We start from the raw sequence: 18,130 nt of genomic DNA on the forward strand, positions 1-18,130 counted from the left end.
ATTAGGAGCCTTTGATGATTATAAATTTATTTTAGATAATGGAATAGATTGTGGTCCATATGGATATTGTATGATAGTGTATAGAATAGATTGTGTTCCATATGGACACAAGTTTTAACGATGGGAAGATGGGTTGGGGTTTTTAAGGGCTACCGCCGCGTTTTTCACAATATATAAATGGTCGAACCAAGTATTAATCAAACTAAAGAGTGGAGAAAATCTCAGTCTTGGTATATAAATGGAAAACATCATGAATGTGAAAAATATCATATAATTCTTCTTGAAAAAATAACTAAAACAAAGGTAAATAAAACAAATGAGCGAATCAATTTAATAACTAGCAAGTTTGAGGATGTAAAGAAAAAAATTAATATCCTTGAATGGATAGAAAACTTTGATGGTTATCAATTGAAAAATGGAAAAATAATTTACTACAATCTCAAAATGATATGCAACTCAGGGGGTAGTCAGATGAGATCAATGAGAGAAGTATATCATTTCATAATCACTCAAAAGGGGTATCTTGAACAATAGAAAGATTCAAATGTTTTATTTTTAAATATTTTAGATGGGGATTATTGTGCAAAGAAAATTAAACTATTGAAGGAATTTGAGAATGAACAAATCTTTATAGGTTCAATGAGTGAGCTGAACAATATGCATTGGTTATTTGAAAAAAAGTGCCCCTAAGTTAAAAGGGGAGGTATTAAAATCTCCATTCATTTACATGTTTTAGATATTTCTTTACAATCACCTTTAACAAATCGCAGTCTATTCACCTGACGACTTTACGACTTGAACAAATCTTTCTAGATTCAATGAGTGAGCTAAACAATATGCATTGGTTCTTTGAAAAAAAGTGCCCCGAGGTTAAAAGAGGAGACAAATAAATATACCTTGGGATAAAAAGGGGGTTTATTTTTTAGGGGAAAAAATATGAATCGCTGAGAATCCCCCATTCATTAACATGGAGGAAATCAGTATATTCAGAGTCAGAATCAGTATATTCACCCTACTGGCGCGCGTGGCCGCAATTGAGCTAAAGGCGGTCGCCCGCACGCTGGACGGGCGAAAATTAGGATTTTTTATGGCGGTGGAAAATGGCTGCCACAGCCATCAGCAGCTGAATTTGAGATGGCCCAATATCCAAATCTGTTAATAATATGATAGGCTACTAGTGTGCCAAATTTGGTGCTTTCCTCACAAAATGCACAATTGTTATGCTATATTTAGCTAAGTTGCCCCACTATGATGAAAGAAACATTACGAGGTAATTAATACACAGTTATAAAATTACATACGTCATCATACCTTGACAAGATCCTAAATCCCAGAATTCCCACATGCTGAAATGTGCCACAAAAGTAAGGAAAGGTGAACACGAAAAAAAAAACAGTCTCACAATGTCCTACTCTTTTAATGAGATCTTTAGCCCAAAAAACCGAACTGCAGATGCAACATTTTACTCTACATCGCGCATTTGAAAGACTATGTGTTCCATGATCCAACAACCCATGGTAGCACTGCACTATTATAGTAGTTTTCTTACAAATATGACACATAGGGAGCAAACCGTGCAACAAACAACTCAAGAGCAACAACACTAACAGACGAGTTGAATTGTGCTTCTGCACATGAGATGATATACCGGGAGTCTTATTCTTCATGACATTACAGCAAGAAATGCAAAATTAATATTTCCTCATATTAGGTGACATTCCTTTAACCCTTTCCTTTCAGTTGTCATCATGCCAGTTGGCTGGGTGTGGGTACCTCTCTCACCTGTCATGCCACTTCATCAAAGGCCTTCTGCAACTCATTGGGGCTGACACAATCTGTCAACTTCCCGACCTGGATCATAACCAACGGGTACTCCATCTCTTCTGGTTTTGGTTTTGACCAATTTCCCAGAAAATATCTGCTGTTCTTCCTCCGCTCCAATCGGTTCATCTGACCACATGCTTGTCAAAGTAGTCATATCTCTGGCTGTTATTGGAGAACGACCTCAGCACCGTCGAGTCTGGCATTTCACTCAGGCTGACTGACAGGGTCTCCAAGCAGCCATCAAACTTCTAGACTGGTCTCCCATCGCTACTTTCTCCAACATCAACTCATCCTGGGAATTCTTTCAAAGAAACTTGCTCTCCCTCATGCACAGATTTATCCCCTCTCAACTTCAGTTGTCCTACCCTTCCTCCCACCCATGGTTCACTGAAGCTTGAGGCAAGGCAGTTGTCCTGAAACAACTTGCCTTTGCCTCATGGAAAGCAAATCCAACTGAGGGAAATCTCAGTTCCTTCCATAAAGCCCGGAACAAGTGTGTATCTACCCTCAGAAGAGCCAGAAAACATCTTTCCAAGCTCATCTGAACTCTCAAACCTCTCTCCCTCCTCCAAATCCTGGTGGTGTCTAATCAAGTCTGTTTCTGATGTTTGTTCCCCCTCCCTCCCCTCCCTTACCTCAAATAGCTGCACAGCTGACACTGCACATGAAAAGGCTGAATGCTTAAACTCAGTGTTGTTGTTCGTCTTTCGGCTGCTCCCGTTCGGGGTCGCCACAACGGATCATCCCTTATGATCCGCATACTGATTTGGCATAGGTTTTATGCCGGATGCCCTTCCTGACGCAACCCTGGTCGCCTCTTACAACACAGGGATAAGGATTGGGTTTCGCCATGATTCCAGGCTGCCCTACACCCTCTCATAGCTTGGCCCAGCACAGAGGCTCCGTCCTCAGGCGATCCTCCAACCCAAGCCTCCGAGTAGCCGGATTACAGGCGCACACCACTACGCCCAGTGCTTAAACTCAGTGTCTGCTTCTAAATATTGTGTCCCAAACCCATTGTTTTCTCTACCCACCTTACCCAATCACACCCAGCTGTTCCTGGACTCTGTGCCCTTTTCTCCTGACAAGGTGGAGAGCTTGTTGTCAAAACTCGACTCAGATTCTGTAACCGGTCCAAACGGCATCAACCCACGTGTCCTAAAAACCTGCTCCTCTGCTCTTGCTCACCCTCTCTCTGTTCTATTCACCCTCTCATTTGCTCAAGGTCATCTGCAATCTGCTTGGAAATCAGCAAACATTACTGCCCTGCATAAAAAGGTGCAAAAACAGATCGCTGCAACTTCAGACCAATCAGCCTTCTCCCAATCATCAGCGAGGTTATGGAATTCATCATCGCTTCAGACATCAAATCCTTCCTCTTCTCCAATGGCTTCATTTCCGATCATTAATTTGGTTTCAGAGCAGGTCACTCTACCCTGGATATGCTGCTTCGACTCTCCCAACAATGGATGGAGGTCCTCAATAACAGACATTAAATCACAGCCATCTCCCGAGACATATCGCGTGTTTTTGACATGGTCTGGCTCCCTGCCCTGCTCACCAAACTCTCTTCCTATGGTATCCAAGGCAATCTTCACTCTTGGCTCACAGACTTCCTCTCCTGTTGCAGTCAACGTATGACTCTTAATGGAGTGCTCTCATATACTCTTCCTGTTCAGGCTGGAGTTCCTCAATGCAGTGTTCTGGGCCCTGTTCTTTTTCTGGTTTTCATCAATGATCTCTCCAACTCTCTGGAAAATCCTCTTTATTTATTTGCTGATGACTCCACCCTCTGCCATACCATTTGTCATCCCTCAGACCAGCAAGCCGCAGCTTCTTAGTTCTCTGCAGATGTGGGTAAAAACACCAGGAAGATGTTTTTCAATCCGGACAAATCTCACACTCTCACTATGTCTCTCCGAAAGGACAGTCTGAACCCCCCCGCCCCCCAGGACCTCCCTTCCCACCCCATCTACTTTCTCAACAATCCTCTTGAAAAAGTCCTTTCATTCAAGCTTTTGGGCCTCACTATCTGCCATGATCTTGTCTGGAAAAGTCACATCTCCAAGCTGGCCTCCAAACCAGTCGCCGACTGGGCATCCACCATCATGCAAAGTCCTTGCTTGGCACACCTGAGCTCCTGACCACATGCAAAGCTTTCATCCCCCTGGGCTGGTGTTTCTGCCTCACACCTAGCTGGGCTTCACCTTGTGGAAACCAAGGCTTTTAGGATCATTGGTATCTCCTGCGATGAAGCCGAGTCTTTGAGTGTCTCACTCTCTCATCGCGGGAAGGTCGGTGGTCTTTGTCTTCCACAGTCTCCTCTACGGCCTTGCGCCCTCCCCCCACCCCACTCTGCTGTGTTATGTCCCTCCTATATGTCTGCAGGGTGCTCAAGGCCTGCCAGCAACCCCCTTCTGGTGAAACTTCCAAAATCAAGAATCAATGCTCACCTTCATTCTTTCATTCCTCTTTTTTCCCCACCTTTGAAATAAACTCTCACACTCTCTTCAATCCCATTCTTCCCTACAGGTCCACAAAACAGCTGTTCACCACCATCTCTTATCTTCCCCCATCCAAAACCACAATCATTTCTACCCCTGTTAATCCACCCCAAACCCATGTACCTCAAGTTTCCAGTTTTGCTTCCTGAAAGTCCCTGTAGTATCCCTATTGTTTACGTGTACTACACCCTCTCCCTCTCACAGATCTCCTAAGTCTCTGTTCCCTACTGTTTTGCACTTCTCTCTCCCACCCCTCCTCTCTCCTGCTCCCGCACCCTTTGTTACATGTACTGTGTGTTAGCTCTTATACGAGCCGAGACAATGTATAGAACAACAACAACAACAACAAAAAACACCCCATGCGTCATTCCCTTTTCCCTGTCCTTTACTGTACAGTACTCACTTTGTGATCACGTCCTGCGGTGACAAAATACTCAGAATCATGTGACCAAGCACAGTCCCAAATTAGTCGGCTGTGGATAGCAGTTGCTTTGTCTGTGGCACAGATGAGCACAAAAGGTAATCCTGAATGGGTGGGGGTGGTGAGGAGGGAGATGTGCGAGACATAAAGAAGAGACACCAAAATCAATTAAACCAGTCTTTGGGAGCAATGCATCCTTGGACATGTTGAGCTTGTTTACCAAGTATCTTATTTATTTATTCATATGCAGCCTGGGGGCTGCTTGGCTGCATCTTTTTTTCTGGGGGCACGGCTGTGCTGCCGATGCAATGCCCCTGTTACCAGCATGCTGGTACTCATTTTGCCGACATTAGAAGATATGACAGGCTTAGTCAACCCTACCTTGTGTTAATTCAATACCCTGACAGGGGTTTCAACTCAAGACCTTAGGATCTTAAGCCAAGCACCTTAACTGTTAAACCAACACCAGGCCGACTAAGTATCTGATATGATAATATTGGGTAGGGCAGAAGGAAGAATCGAATACTCATGATATGTTAAGCAAAAATCCGTTTCAAACACGGTACATGCTCCAAATAAGATTTTTTTTTTTACCTTCCTTCGATGTGTCTGCTTTGTCACGACGCTGCCAGAGAGACCAAGTACGGTCTCGTGATGCAGCAAGGAGACGCGAACCATCTGGGGAGAAGGCGAGAGCTGTGACAGTCAAGCTGTGGTGGACCAGGGAGCCTAAGAGTCGCCATTGAGCCACACTCCACAAAAGTATCGCAGCTTGATCAGGATGAGAAGCCTGCACGAGCACAATGAGACAAAAAGAGAGCAGAGCAAGAGATAAAGAGTGAGGTGAGAGCTGACTTCATCAAAAATGTACAATCCATCACTTTTTCTCTTGATGTCCACTTACCTTGCAAGCAGAAGCAATGAGTGTGCTTCCAGGATCAGTGGCAACTGCAAAAATCTCATAACCATGGCCGTATCTGCTGAGCGTCAACAAAAATCATGAAACTCAAGCCAAGCAACATGTAAGTCCAATCTCGGTTCAATGATAATTCACATCAACCTTGTTTTGTGACATATACAATGTTTTTTTTTGTGGTTTCTAGTCAATTTGTAGGTGCTGATTCCAAATCCAGTGAGTGCCAGATAAGAAACCTTGAGCATTTTTCATGAAACAAAAATTCAAAATGGCCACCATGACACAATAATTTTGTGTATTATTTAATCGTTTTTGACACTTTTACAAGGTATATTGCTGTTGAGGCTGTGGAAGCATTTTGTATTTGAAGAATATTTGTCCTTGATGCAATTAGATGAGAAACTAAGCAAAAATAGAAAATTCAAGATGGCCACCATAGCTCAAAATGGCCACTAACAGGAGTCGCACTGAACTTAATTTTGTAGACTTCGAAGATGCAGTAGTTTTAGATGCTGCTCAATTTGTATGATCATTTGCAGATAATGGAGGCACGGTGTATCATATGTGAAAGCAGTAAACCGCAGCTCATGGTGTCATCCAGGGTAGCGAGTTTTCGTGATGCCAGTTATCAACGTGGTGATGGCTTTAGTGAGCGTCTTGATGAGGATGTAGAATCCTTCACATGCCACAAGAACTGTATCAGTACCTACTGCTCAAAAGAACATCTTAAGCGACACCTGAGAAAATGAAAGAGTGAAGAAACATTAGCTGGACCAAGCACAAGTCCAAAGCACTTGCGGAGGACAGTTGAGTTCAGCTTCTTCAAACACTGTCTCTTCTATGGGGAGGAATGTAATGTAGAACGATCTGAAAAGAACCCAAGTCGATGGAAGAAGTCATATCTGTGTCGAACTGCAGATAGGAATGGCAAAATCTCATGGAAAATGCAAATTATTGAACATGCTAATGTGGGGGAAAATTTTATATTAATGTATTTTAAATTGTAACAAATGGATTTCAGAAATGTAACTTTTATGCTGCAAATTGAATTGGCTGTCATTTCTGGCCAAAAGACTTTTGCCCTAAATGATAAGAAATGTGTTGTTCTGGAGCAGAGTGACGGAGCTGATAAATGAACCTTTGCTTAGAAAATGTACGAAGTGGCTTTTTGTCTAAAGGACACGTCTACAGTCTGGGTGAATATCCCCCAACCTCTCTCTCATGGAAGTATAAATATTTTGAAAGGCACATTGTTCTCAGTACGAGCACGTGAGGAAGTATAGTTTCTCAGTGGCTCGTACTCCTTGGAACTGACCAAGTACCAAGTTAGAATAAAACTCTCTGATGTAATGTAGAAGTGAATTGAATCGGGTTGGTCTAACTGTTAACTAAAGTAAGAATAATATTGCAAACAAATAGGGATTTTTTAAGTTCATTGTACAAGGGTGAGAAGTGTATGGTGTATAATTAGGAAATAAATTGTTTCACAAGGAAGGACTTGTGTGGACATCAGTTTTATCAGTGTCGATAGGGTTTTTTGTAGGATTTTATAATCAAATCGGACAAGCGTTAAACTCTGTTTGAAGTCAAATAGGATTCCACAATCGGCCAGTTAGAATCCTTCAGGAGGACAACGATCACAACAAGGTGGGTTTAAAAAATCCACATCAGTAACAAACGAGGTGACAAGTGGGGTAACAATGTCGCATTCAGAACCAATTACTGCCAACAAAGAACAAATTATCAAATTAATCGTGGATCAGTTGTGTGTTACATGAAAATCCCAGAGCGTAAGTAGGGTCATCATAACTGGCCCTGACCCACATCCAATAGAAGTTGGTGTTGGTGCACAACAAGTAGCAGTGACACATGAGGAAGTTGATGTTATAATGGCATACCACGTGATAAAGGAGGCTGTCAATGGACACTCACCAATTAAAGTAGTGTCTGATGACACTGATGTACTCGTCATTCTTGCCCATCATCTACATTTACATTCCAACAACATAGCACATACAGTTAAGGTGGTCATGGAGTCATGGTTCTAGAAACCGTACAGTCATAGATGTCAATGAGGTCATTAAGAAAAATGAAAAAATCATGCCCAATCTTCTCGCAGCCCATGCACTGACTGGTTGCGATACAGTATCCTGCTTCTCTGGTATAGGAAAGACTAATGTCCTGAAGAAGTTGGAAGCATTCACTGACACTCTCTTGTTGGGGGATCCATCAGCATCCATGGATGAAGTAATTGCATCTTGCTTGAAGTATGTAGCAACACTCTATGGGCAAGTATTTCAAGGATCACTGGACACCATGCAGAGAGATATCTTCCCAAGGAAGAATGGTGGAAAGTGCCATCTGCCACCAAAGTTGAGCAGTTTGCCATCTACAATGGCTGCATTTAGGCCCCATTGTGAGTGTGCTCATTATCAGACAACTTTGTGGATGGCTGCTAGTATGCCGGCACCTCCAACTCTAGACCCACTGAAGAATGGATGGATGAAGAAGTATTTGACACTTCAACCTGTATATCTCATTGATCAACAGTCAGTTGCACCAGATGAAGTTCTCAATCTCATCAGCTGTGGCTGTAAGAGTGACTGCAAATCCGCACTCTGCAGTTGTACTAAGTCAGCTCGAGCTTGTACAGATTTCTGCAAATGCAGGGGTGATGGAGGCTGTGAAAATCCCATGAAAGCAATGTCACAAGAAGGAAGCGATGACGGTGATGACAGTACTTTTGATGAATAATGCATTCAATGTGAATGTGTCTGGACTTTAAACTGACAATAAATAGGATCATGGCAGCCATCTTGGCTCTTTAGTCTGTCAGCTAGATACAATTAGAAGCAACGTAAACTATACAGGCAACTGCATGTATGTATATTTGAGGGGGAAAAAACATGTTTAATATCTTTGGGCAGATGATCATAACATATGCGCTCATGAGGTTTTGGCGGCCATTTTGTATTTTTGCGTTTCTCCAAAAATGCTCAAGGTTTCTCAACTGGCACCCACCAGATTCAGAATCAGCAGGTAAAACTGGTCTATAAACTGTTAAGAAACATTGTATATGTAACAAAACAAGGTCCCATGGTCTCGAGCTTGGACTAATATTCATACGGCAGGAATAAAAATTTTTTTTTTTTTTTTTTTTGTGTGTGGCACTACCCTACTCACAGCTTTTGTACTTCTGGCCATAAGGTATTCTGCAGTAAATGATGCTCCGCAGGTGGCTCTGTGTGGAGTATGGTGGAACAGGTGTGGACAGAAATGAGCAGATGCTGCAATCATTGGTTGTCCTCCCTAAACCATCAGAGTCAAACCGAACCGAGTCATGCGTCTTGGAAACTCACACAATGATGTTCACATGACCTATTTCTGTCCGTGTGAGTTTACACCCACAAATGTAACATTATCCCATCATGTGGATGAGAAGGTCTTAACATAGAGTTAAATTCCACTTCCAAAATTGCTGGACCTAATCAGAAGTGTTTGTGATCTACATATTCCATTTAACCCTTAGGCAGGTTTTCTGTTAAAGAACACGTCTTCAAACAAAAAGTAAAAAAACTACCCACGTTTCTACTTTGTGAGCTATGCAATGTGATCGCCGCAATGTGTATTTTTTTGTGATTTTTTTTTGTTGTTGAGGCTCATGTTGAGTTGAAGCTCATGGAAGAGCTGGTGCTAGTACAGTGAATGGATTGGGACGCAACAGGACAAAAGGAACAGTGTTGGGGTTGGGGTGGGGGGGGGGGTGGAAACACAAACAGCAAACAGCAGAGTGGAAGGCCAATAAAGAGGGAGACTTGGACAAACAATGGGTGTGCAGAGGACTAAGGGGCAGGAGAAGATGCATGGGGTAAACAAGATGGACACAGAAGGAAACTCTCAGAAGGGAAAACTGAAAATTTGGAAGGAGAAGGGATGGGGGTGAGGGTTAACAAGGGTAGAAAAGATCATGGTTTTGGATTGGGGATGATCGGAGATGTTGGTGAACAGCTGTCTTAAAGATTTGGAGAGAAGAATGAGATTTAAAAGAGAATGTGGAAGTTGGTTCCACAGGTGGAAAAAGAGGAACAAATGAGTGGAGGTGAGCAGTAATCCTGGATTTGGGTAGTTTCACCGGAAGGGGGTTGATGGTGGACTGTGTGTGCTCTGCAGAAACCTGGGGGGGGGGTACAAAACACGAAAAAAGCAGAAGGTGCAAGGCCAGAAAAGAGGTGGTAGAAGACAGAGAGACCACCGACCTGCTGCGATGGCAAAGTGATCAGCCCATAGACTCAGCTTCATTGCAGGAGATTCCAATGATCTTGAAGACCTTGGTTTCCACGGCATCATGCTGAGCAAGATGTGAGGCAGGGGAGCCAGCCCAGAGGGGAGAGCAGTACTCAATCAAGGTGGATCGGAGTTCAGGTGTGCCAAAGAAAGACTTTGTACACTGGAGGATGGCCCGTCGGGAGCTGACTTTGGAGGCCAACATTGAAATGTAGTTTGCCCAAGAGAGATCATGGCTGATTGTGATACCCAGGAGTTTGAATGACAACTTCCTCAAGAGGATCGTTAAGAAAGTAGATGGGAGGGTTTACTGTACGGTCCTTTTGGAGAGAGATAGTGAGAGTGTGAGATTTGTCAAGATTGAAAGACATATTCCAAGTGGTTGACCATCTTGTGATTTTTTTTTCAAGCTCTGAAGAGAGGGAAGAAGCTACAGCCTGTCTGTCTGAAGGATAAGGGATGGTTACTTAGTGAAATTCCTTCAAGTTATGCAATTTTTCATTCATTATGGACCTTCCTACTGTAAAAGGCAGTAGCTTCGTGTTTAATCTAAGTCCTGAGTTTAAAGTAACTTTGAGTTGGGTTGTCTGAAAAGAAGAAGAAGGAGAAGGAAGAGGAGGGTGAAGAGGAGGAGGAGAAGGAGAATTACAAACGAGCTGTGTTTGGTTTATTAGTTTTGTAATTCAGCGATGCCGTCGATAACCTTTAACAGTGTTATTGTATGTGAAGTCCTCCCCAGATGAATGGTTGGCACTTTATAGGTTAAGTTTGTATCTTGAGATTTTTTTTTTGGAGGACTCATGTTGTACTGAACATATAGAGTATCCGTGCCATCCATACATGGAAAGTTTTACTGACTTCCTGATAATGAAGGGTACATGAGACATCATAAGCGAAGACAAGTTTTTCAGGAAAATACACAGTGACAGGACCAGTTGCCAAAACTTGAGAGTAAAGAAGAGGAGAGATAGGATGGTAATACGGCAAGTGTCCTTCACTCAGAGAGTAGCTAATGCATGGAATGGTCTCCTTGGAAAGATACTGACAGCAGAAACAACAGATATGCATAAATCGGGATTAGTAGAATGAATAACTAGTCCTGCTTGTGAAGGGCATTGGTGTCGATCTGTGTCGGCGGACATCGAGCACAATTGATGAAATCAACAGAATTTTGATTGAGGTATGATAACTGTTGTGGGGAAGCAAGAAGCTGACGATTCAGATTTTCACCCTTCATCGGATCAAAAAGAGGGTTAATGCCTGAAACCTCAGCTTCTCGATGCTTCCCTCGGTGGTTAGCATATCTCGATCAACATTGTTGATTCTGTACCTTATTTATAAATTGGAATTGGGTAACTAGAGGGATTGGGATAGATGGGGTACACGGGCATTAGGCAGGACTGGTAGTTAGCTTGGGCATTAATGGGTAATTGTATACATGTGTCGTGACTCGTCTGAGAGAGGGTCCCATGAAAACGTGGATGAGCTAGCTGTTCATGTATGTTCCCTCATCCCTCACTTTATAACCCCATTCCTCCCGAAAGAGCAACACACCCCTGGTGATATCCCTGTGCCTGCTAGACTCTTCTTCTTCCCATTCCTTCCTTGTAAAATCAAGTAGACTTGATTAATGTGGTGTTGATAGAGCAAGGCATGGTGGGCCAAAATGGCATCCTCCTGTGTGAAACTTCCTTGTGTATACCCTTTGTGTATCATGAATGCTAGTGAGTTTTTAAATAAATAAATAGTTCGTCGAGCGATGGGGAGTCACAGTGATTAGAGTGCGAAGCAACTGTGTGTGTATTCACGATTGGTTCTGAGCAGACCATGTACTTTTGTGCATCACCGTTTAAAATTAAGGCAAACAGCACTTGGAGTTATTAAAAGTAAGTAATGCTGAACAAAATGTTTTGTTTAATGACCGTCAATGTTACCCCCCCCCTCCCACCCCCACAACAAAAACATTGCACAACAGCTGCCACCCTCCATTACTTCGTGTTGGGAAAAGGTACAATTAAAATAAACTTTACCATCAAGCTGGCAGGCATGAAAGCAGGATTGAGGATAACGGTCACCTGTGCCCGACATTCTTTCCTTTTCATCATTTGTCCTTCCTGTATTCTCCTCTCCTACACAGAAGCACAGTTGCAAGGTAACAAGGAAGCTACGCATGTCCATCACTTCAAATACCTCACAAGGATAGCAAAGGTAGAAAGACCTCTTATATCCATCCGTCATGAGGCCGTTTCAATGGTCCGGCAGAGTTGAGAAGGAAAATTGCGAAGGAAATACAATTAAACACGAGATGTAAATGTGTTAATAATCACGTGACAAACCTTGGAAAACAGCTTTGTTGGAAAGGCCTAATGCTGGAATGCAGGCCCCTTCTGCCAACCTCTCTTCCCCCTGTGTGAAATCAAGGACACGGACAGACGTCTGCTTTGGTTTTACAAAGACAAAAACCTTGAAGGTGAGGACGGCAAACCTGTATTTTACCTGCAGTCTCCAACACGCCGTCTCTACATTTCGGGTTCATCGTTCGGCAAGGCACAATTGGATTACAAATACTTACGATACTTGCTACCAGCTCAGAGGATACACAGAGGCGGATTGTCTTTCATCTCCACAATCAGAGATTTTAAAATTTATTTTCTCTTCACATTTATCACCAACAATTTCCCACCATTTCCTGAAATATCCTTTTTTTGCACGACACCACATTTCATCCTTTACATTTTGTGGAGCAATTAAAATATTAAATTATATGTTGCCTCCATTAGTTCGAATCTATATTTTACATTACCTGCATTTCTCCGTCCGTCCGTCCAACCCTCTGTCATGCTCTTTTCACTGGGACATCATTACGGCGTACACGAACGTGCACATCATCCCGGCGTCCAGCACTCAACCCATTCCGTCGCTTTGCTGATGACAGTTGAACACCTTATCCCATATGATCTGACTCCATCTGACGTCCGTAGGCGACAGGCTGATTGCCAGATGCGAGGCGTTGGGATGACGGATTTAGTAAGATGGTGTAAAACGGCATTATATCTGGGAGGGCATTACGTCTCGCACCACGCTACACCTTTATGGCAGTTTGTTATTCAGGACTCGATGATAATTTCTGATCCCTGGGAACATAAAACGAATTAATGACGCGTTTTGGTGCTGCTGAAGCAGTTACGAGGCCACGATCCTGATCGGGTTGCTCCTCCGACTCGGGAAGCTCGGGAGTCATTTTTAATTTGTTCAGGGTGCCGGCGATAGTTCGAGTACTCTTCATGTAAGACAACGTGGGATCTTTAACATACACCAACTAAAGTTAACAGACGGAACACCTGTTTACCATCCATCAGGGATACCATAAGGCACGTACATTGATGAATCACCCTGCCCGTGAAACACCAGGATGACAGTTTATAGCTGGGTCGGGATTCAAACACAGGTTACACAGCTTAGAGGTGAGTGTGTGTACCTCTAGGCCATACTGTCAGCCCTTGGCTTTACGAAACAAACCAATTCCCAAGTATGTTATGTGAACTAATAAACTTAATATATTCCTCACAGCAAGTTATATTTTCCATTTTCCTCAGCCACATCTTGTTGGAATCGAAATTCCTTTCAAACTCATCCAAAACTGTATGACTCTTCATCACCCAGCGTGTGAAACGGTCGTCGACGATGCATTTGCAGCTCACCGGTGTCGGCTTGAGATCGAGATCCGCGGACGATAGGCTTGTGAGCCGAGCGAGGTTCTCGAGTGCATGGCGGGGTGCTGCAAAAGCTCTCAACAATTTCTCATCAGCGCCGGAGACGAAACGGAAATGCGGAAGTGGTGCAAGGCACTGTAAGGCGTAGCCGTGAATCTGAGGCCTGCAAAACTCATGCCAAGTGCTCTACAGAGGGAGGAGGAGGGGGTGGGATGGGGGGTAAATAAGTGTGCATGTTCATAATGCTCAATGTCACAGTTCGTCACAATGTGCGTATGGGTTGGTGGAGTTCTGTTACATTCCAATATGGCTACCTGTTCACCATCGTGGAAAGATGTCCAAAGGTTATCGCCGTCACGAGCTTAAACAACTGTGTTGAGAGAGGGGGTAGATACCAATGCCAAAAGGGAAGCGTTAGAAGAGATTTTATGGAAATTAATTTGGTATTTCCAATGTAAGAAAGGACAATGAGCAGGCCAAGAGACTCAGAATGCCAGATCATTGTATGGATGAGAAAGAGCTGAAAGTATAAGGGTTTTACTCCAGCCTATGTCAAAAATCCATGTGGGTGGAAGAGAAACAAAGCCACTATACCCAATGTTGAGGTTGGTTGTATGGGTCACGAAATATCGTTTGAGAGCCGATACTTTCAGAGTTTACGCAAGGAAAGGCTCAGAAACTATGAACTAACATGAGTATCAACAGTTGAAAGCTGAACGTACACTCAGCATCCTGAACAACCTTTAAACCCAGAGATGAAACATTATGCTTGGTCATAACCCATGAGACCCTGTGTGTGTGTGTATATATATATGTGTGTCTGTGTCTGTGTATGTTTATTGTGCACACAGACAGGGAATCAAATCCAGGTCCTCTGGTGAACCGTGCCAGTGCTCTGCCATCTGAGCTATCTGGCCAAAGCTCATTCTAACCATTCACTTACCGAATCACTCACTCACTGACTGGCTGATATTAATGTTCGGGACCTTCTGGGTAACGTAGAAGAAAGCTAAAATTTTGTGTGCCGACGGACATTGAAGCCGATACACCAGGAAAAAAAATCACAGAACCCTCGGACTGGATCTGTAACTGAAAATATAAATACATGAAAAACAATAAATGCAGGTGAGCGTCCCCAGACAATGGGGAAGCACGGTTCGTTGTTGCTTACAATGTGTAAGCATACCCCACTCGTATGTATGAATATATATATATATATATATATATATATATATATATATATATATATATATATATATATATATATATATATATATATATATATATATGTTGTTGTTCGTCTTTCGGCTGCTCCCGTTAGGGGTCGCCACAGCGGATCATCCGTTATGATCCGCATACTGATTTGGCATAGGTTTTACGCCGGATGCCCTTCCTGACGCAACCCTGGTCGCCTCTTACGACACATGGATAAGGATTGGGTTTTGCCATGATTCCGGGCTGCCCTACACCCTCTCATAGCGCGGCCCAGTGCAGAGCTCCCGTCTTCAAGCAATCCTCCAACCCAAGCCTCCGAGTAGCCGGATCACAGGCGCACGCCACTACGCCCTGTATATATATATATATATATATATATATATATATATATATATATATATATATATATATATATATATATATATATATATATATATATATATATTTTCGGTCATGGAGGAAGTGACCTCACTTTTACACAAGTGACATCGCAACTGCCTTCGCCCCTTTGGTTGGACAGCTCGCCCGACTGCGCACACAATCAAAATCATGCACCACCATTCTGTGTAGCACCATGGGCGTCACGTCTCAAAGGTCAGTCCAGTGCAATATGAATTGTCCCAGGTAAATACCCATGCTGTGTTATTATATGCGCGTAAGCAGTGCGCATGTTTTTACTTCATGTATGTACACCGGGTTATTTAATTATGTTATTTTCAAGATGGTCTCGGCAGCGATCTGTGGCATTATACACCACCCAAATAAAGGGACGAGAAAATTATTTAATAAATGAAGGTTTATGAACGCAATTTCGGTTTTAGCCCGACTTTTCAAGGCTGAATAGTACGGATATATAGAAGGGTGTTCCGTCATGCATGTAATTCAAATCAAGGAATGAACAATTTGCTCGATTTATATTGATATTGTAGTTGTAGTGGTTGTTGTTTTGAAGATCGCATCTGTTGAGTTAATGTGTGCAACGAAAGCCTGGTGTCGGTTTCACGGTTAAGTTGACTGGGATAAGTTATTAGGGTCTTGAGTTTGAGCCCCTGTCGGGCTGTTAAATAACATCAGGTGGGTTCATTCAGCCTGTCATCCTTCCAAGGTTGGCAAAATGAGTACCAGCTTAGTGTAAACAGGGGGCACTGAATCAGCAGCACAGCCATTCTCCCAGAAATGATGTAAGCACAGGATGAATGAGAAATTTAATTGGATTAGCTATATATGCTAGATATCCCTTATTGTTGGGTTTTCCGTCTGTGTGTGTGTGTGTGTGTGTGTGTGTGTGTGTGTGTGTGTGTGTGTGTGTGTGTGTGTGTGTGTGTGTGTGTGTGTGTGTGTGTGTGTGTGTGTGTGCGTTGATGCTAAATATGGTATTACCTTCCTGTTTTTTTCTGAGAATACTTTGCAATTTGTTCTCAATTACATCATCTTCTTTCTGTAATGGCCCAGAGTGCCACCAAGCACGATTGCATTTTTCTTCTTCTTCCGTATGCAGCACATGCCTGCAGCTTGCATCATTTGCTGAGGGCGCAGCTGTGCTACCGATGCAGTGCTCCCTCTACGTAAGAGCAGGAATTTGTAATTTGTTCATGGTGCCGGCGATAGCTTGCCTGCTCTTCACAAAGGACATCATGAGATCCTTTAGGTACACCAACTAGTGCCAACAGAAGTAACGCCCAGTTTAACGTCTATACGAGGGACGGTGCACACACTGACACCTCGTCCTGCATGCAAAACACCAGGATGACAGTTTCTTGCTGGGCCGAGATTCAAACCCAAACTACACAGCTGAGACGCGAGTCTGCGTACCTCTCGGCCAGCCTGCCAGCCCTCATTGCATTCTGCGTAACTGCATTACCTGAAATGTCCCAGCTGAGAAATATGGGACGAAAATGCATTGATCAAGTGGAATCCTTTCCACCGAAGACTCATCGAGTGAAATACCCACAATAAGCTTGCAATTTGATGCAACCAACAGTTATCAATGTTTGCAGTCAGTGGATGGCATAAACTAATGATTGGTTTTGGGATGCACACATGCATTGTGGGACATGGCCACGCATACCACACACGGGCTGTGCACCCACTGAGCGAAGAGGCGTGTCGTCTGATCAGCTCCAGCACTCAGTAGAAAACATCCTGCTGGATCCCAAGCCAGGCCGTTCACCGATCCTGCATGCCCAGAGACCGCAGGATGAAGGCGCCATTCCTGCCAGGTAAATAAAAACGAGGAAGAGATATATTGGGCTCGGTGGTTATTAAAATACAAATGATGTACCCAACCAAACATACGCATGCATGTTAACAATGTTTGTCAACCATAGGTATACCAACTATGCAAATACAGTCCATGTCATTCTGCTTTGATAGAGGTATACCAAGCAGGACAGAAAATATGATGATACGTTATACAAAGATGATAGTAAGGCCTTTATTTAGCCTAGTGTGTAAGGGCTGTGCTCACCTGTGAATCACTGTCAAAACACCAAAGCTGGAGAGCACCATGAAAAACATAGCCCATTATGGCACAGCCATCATCACGAAACTGACAACCAAGAAATCCCAGGGTGTTCCCTCCGACATCACCCACGCGCACCTGTAAAGCACAATATTCTCACCAAATCATTAGATCTTAACCAACACCATACTCCCCTTCACACATCATCTCACCAACCAGTTGAATCTATGACTTGATTTTATCCATCTCCACTAATAAATGGACAAATCATATTATATATACATATATATAAAAAATATATATATATATATATATATAAAAAAAAAAAAATATATATATATCCACAACTCAATGGGCTGGCAGGATAGCCTAGACTCAGAGAGGTATGCACACCTGCCTCTGACCTGTCTAGCCTGGGTTTGTATCTTGGTCCAGCTATTTTCACAGATGTACAACTCTGACATTCTGATGTTTCACAGGAAAGGTGATTCATGAATGTGTGTGCCATCTCTTTGATGGACGTTAAACTGGGGAATCCTGTCTGCCATCATTAGTTGATCCCACGCTATCCTTCGCAAAGAGTAGGCGAGCTATCAGCGGCATCATGAATAAATGCAAAATTCCTACCCTGACTGACTGCTGAGAAGCCAATGGTAAACCACCCAGCATAGCCCATTACAAGAAACTGCTTCAGCACCACCAACGCTGTGTAGAGAGTACGGTACATCTTCTCATCATGTCTCTATAAGCTAATTTCTAATCCACATGAAGTATCTACAGGTATGTTGAAAC

At 43.1% G+C, this 18,130-nt stretch overlaps 1 protein-coding gene across 5 annotated transcripts in view; it reads right to left on the minus strand.

Annotated features, from left to right (window-relative positions):
* ELP2 (elongator acetyltransferase complex subunit 2) overlaps positions 1 to 18,130 on the minus strand; it is an 87,431-nt gene that overhangs the window by 26,111 nt on the left and 43,190 nt on the right. For 4 of the 5 annotated variants that reach the window (XR_015050515.1, XM_085851064.1, XM_085851067.1 and 1 more), the window contains exons 11-19: positions 17,345 to 17,476; positions 16,946 to 17,089; positions 13,651 to 13,848; positions 12,286 to 12,355; positions 11,980 to 12,078; positions 8,849 to 8,906; positions 5,654 to 5,729; positions 5,344 to 5,539; positions 4,732 to 4,853 (exon numbers count right to left, since the gene is read on the minus strand). Coding sequence is in view for 4 of the 5 variants with exons in the window: in XM_085851064.1 (XP_085707190.1) it covers positions 4,732 to 4,853; positions 5,344 to 5,539; positions 5,654 to 5,729; positions 8,849 to 8,906; positions 11,980 to 12,078; positions 12,286 to 12,355; positions 13,651 to 13,848; positions 16,946 to 17,089; positions 17,345 to 17,476 (1,095 nt within the window). In the remaining variant the exon portion in view is untranslated. The remainder of the gene's footprint in view (positions 1 to 4,731; positions 4,854 to 5,343; positions 5,540 to 5,653; positions 5,730 to 8,848; positions 8,907 to 11,979; positions 12,079 to 12,285; positions 12,356 to 13,650; positions 13,849 to 16,945; positions 17,090 to 17,344; positions 17,477 to 18,130) is intronic. The other variant, XM_085851065.1, reaches the window with a different exon arrangement.

The sequence above is a fragment of the Eptatretus burgeri genome, chromosome 13 (genome assembly GCF_056783735.1).
Source record: "Eptatretus burgeri isolate ZD-2024b chromosome 13, Ebu_testis_v1, whole genome shotgun sequence".
Taxonomy (NCBI): domain Eukaryota; kingdom Metazoa; phylum Chordata; class Myxini; order Myxiniformes; family Myxinidae; genus Eptatretus; species Eptatretus burgeri.